Source organism: Pteropus alecto, unplaced genomic scaffold (assembly GCF_000325575.1).
Source record: "Pteropus alecto unplaced genomic scaffold, ASM32557v1 scaffold339, whole genome shotgun sequence".
In the NCBI taxonomy this organism is placed as follows: domain Eukaryota; kingdom Metazoa; phylum Chordata; class Mammalia; order Chiroptera; family Pteropodidae; genus Pteropus; species Pteropus alecto.
Window position 1 is genome coordinate 537,716 of NW_006442509.1, and position 2,885 is coordinate 540,600.

A 2,885-nucleotide genomic window follows, 5' to 3' on the forward strand; every position below is an offset into this window, starting at 1 on the left:
CGGCACCACGGACCTCAGGGTGCAGACTCCTGCTAAGTGTCCCCTTTGCGGAGCGAAAGCTCCAAGGACCCTATTGCCTCCAAGTCTTCACTGATGGCGTGAGACAAAAAAGACTCACAGGACACAGCATCTGAGTCGAGCCGGGGCGCTCTGCGCTGAGTAGCGGCCTGGAGAAACCCCACGAGCTGGAGTCAAACCAGAACGTCCTGTCTGCAGGCGGGGAGCCCGGCGTCTGCACCAAGCTTATCCGTGGTGGACCCCAACATAGCAGAGCACGTCCCGGGGTACGGAGATGCTAGGAAACTTGGTGGGAACGGCCACGAGGAAGTCAGCAGCTGCGCTCCGTGCATCCGGGCCGCCCTCGGCCCGGGTATAAAGGCCGCCGGGGAAGCAGCCCGCAGACGTCACCGCCCTCCGCCCCCACACCAGCCGGCCCCACACCACCATGTGCCACCCCAGCTGCTCCGCCGGCTGCCGGCCGCCAGGCCGCCCACTGCTCGTCCAGCCCCTGCCAGGCGTCCTGCTGCCCGCCCGGGAGCTGCACGCCCGCCGTGTGCGTGGTCCCCTCTCGCCAGTCCTCCGGGTGCATCCAGCCCTCCTGCCCCACCCCGGCCTGCAGACCCATCTCCCATGGCACCCCTTCCCACTGCTGACCAGCTGCTCCCAGCGCAGACGGGGCCGCCCTGTGCCTCTCCCACAACGGGTCCTCGGCGGCCTCCAGATCCTGCACGTGCCAGATGAAAAGCACATTCAGTGAGCCCTCTGAACTCCAGGGTAAGAGCGTGGCAGGTGACCTGGGTCTCTTGTGGCCCCATGTCCCTCAGAGAAGCCCTGGTTCTCAGGGTCCTCCTCTGTGGCCAGCAGGAACCCTCACCCCGTGTGAGGCAAATAAACCGTGCCGTCCTGATGCAGCTCGTCCCTCCGCCCTGTCTTCACGCGTTTCTGCCGTTCTTCCCGTGAAGGCGGACGCCTGCGTGAGCCCAGCAGCCCCTCCCCAGAGAGCAGGGTTTGAGTCAAGTCAACAGCGCCGTCCACACGACAACCTGCTCGCAAGGCCGAGCACAGAACTGACATGAAAACAGGGAACCAGGTCCCGCTCCTGCCAGAGAGACGGGCAGAGGTGACAGGTGTCAGAGCCGGAGCAAAGTGCCCAGCACGACAGGTGCGAACAGGGCGATTGTGTGTCAGGAACGTGGGGGACGCAAGAGTCGTGATGCCACAGCCGCGCATAACGGCCACCGGGGCAGGGCCCACAGGCCAGCCTCGTCCTCCACCCCAACCCCCCTCCAGCCCACGCCGTGGGCCACACCGGCTGCCCTGCCGGTCCCCTGGCCCGCACCCCACCTGCTCTCCTCCCCCGGGCTGCGCGGCCCTGCTGTGCCGGCCCCTATGTGGCTCAGACGCCTCCAGCCGGCTGGGCTGCAGCTGCCCATCCCCACGTCGCCCGGTGGGCTGAGGCCGGGCCGCCTCCTGCAGCCTGTCCGCGGCACGCCCGAGCCGCCAGCCCCGTGTGTGCGCCCGCGAGCTGCTGCCCATCGTGAGTGGCCCCGTCCCGCCCGCCCTCGTCTGCAGATCTATCCCCTGCGGCACCCTTCCCGCTGCTGAAAACCATCTGGAAAATCAGTTCTCTGCTGAGGCTCTCGGAACGCCTTCCGCTCTAATTGTCACCATCCCACCGCGTCCCTGTGGGTCAGTGACGCAGCCGCGCCCCACAGGGCTGGACGTGGCCCCCGGTGTACACGCCCACGGAAGTTTAGTGACCGCTCGCAGAGCGAGCCCCCTGCCCTCAGCGCTGCCTCTGCGTGGCTTCCCCGACGCTGCCACCCTCGCCGCTGTCTCAGGCCGGCCGATGACCAGTGCGGTTCTGCCGGGACGGCCATCGCCCAAGACAGAGCCGTTCCCCGGGCTGTCGGGGAGTCCCTCCGGGAGAAGCGGTGGCCCAGGCTGCTGAATCTAAAGGGGGCATTCCCTTCTCGATGGTTTCAACCGAGGACATCACCCAGGGACCCTCGGGAGCCTGGGGACCGCCAGCGAGGACGTGCTGGGGGTTGGGGGGAGGCTGTGGACGAGTTTGCTGTACGCTGCCCCAAAGGCTGGACCAAGGAGCCGGGGTGCTGGGGAGGCGGATTGCAGCTCAGTGGAAGGCAGAGTCCCTGAAGGCCGAGCTACCCCACAGCCTGGCGACAGCCCCCACTCCTGCGTGCAGGCTCGAAGGCGGGGCACCTTCACGCCACGCTTGTCACCACCGAGAGAACTGGTGTCCCCCTTGTGTCCATCAACAGGGGACTGGAGAAGCAAGACCGTGGGGTGCAAGTCAGCAGCCAGGGGCCCGCATCGCTGACGCGTGACTGAGAATGAGCCCCCGAGCCGTTGCCTGGCAGGAGGCCAGACACAGAGTCCACGCGGACAAGGCCCGGAGACACGCGGAAGTCACTCGGGGTCTGAGAAAGGCAGACCGGGGACTGCTTCCGGCGGGTTGGGGTGAAGCTGACCGGGGCGGAGCAGGAGAGCACATCCTGGGACATAAACCTCGCACTCCGGTTAACGACACGAGGTGTTCGGTGAAGTGCGCCGCTGTGTGTAACTCACGCTGAGACGCGTCACAAAGTCGGACGGGTGGCAGAGGGCGGCGTGACGGGCACGCGTCTGGCAGAGCAGACGAGGCCGCGTCGGCTGTGGCACCCAGAGACGGTCTGTGGGGACAAACTGTTTAATTCTTTCAACTTTCTGTGCGTTTGAAATTTTTCACAGCGAAATGAAAATAACAGTGAGGAGCTAAGTAGTTCAAAATAATAAAAATGTTTGCAAAAAACAGAAGCCGCAAATAGGATCCCTGCTTTGGAGAAGTTAATCGAACCTCTCCCCCTCCCCCGCCTCGCTCTCCC

At 65.4% G+C, this 2,885-nt stretch overlaps 1 protein-coding gene across 1 annotated transcript; it reads left to right on the plus strand.

Moving 5' to 3' along the window:
• The first annotated feature begins 445 nt into the window (after positions 1 to 445).
• LOC112471651 (keratin-associated protein 12-1-like) lies at positions 446 to 653 on the plus strand. The gene is given in 2 exon segments (XM_025040328.1): positions 446 to 481; positions 483 to 653. Coding segments are annotated over 2 exon segments (207 nt in total).
• Positions 654 to 2,885: the final 2,232 nt, after the last annotated feature.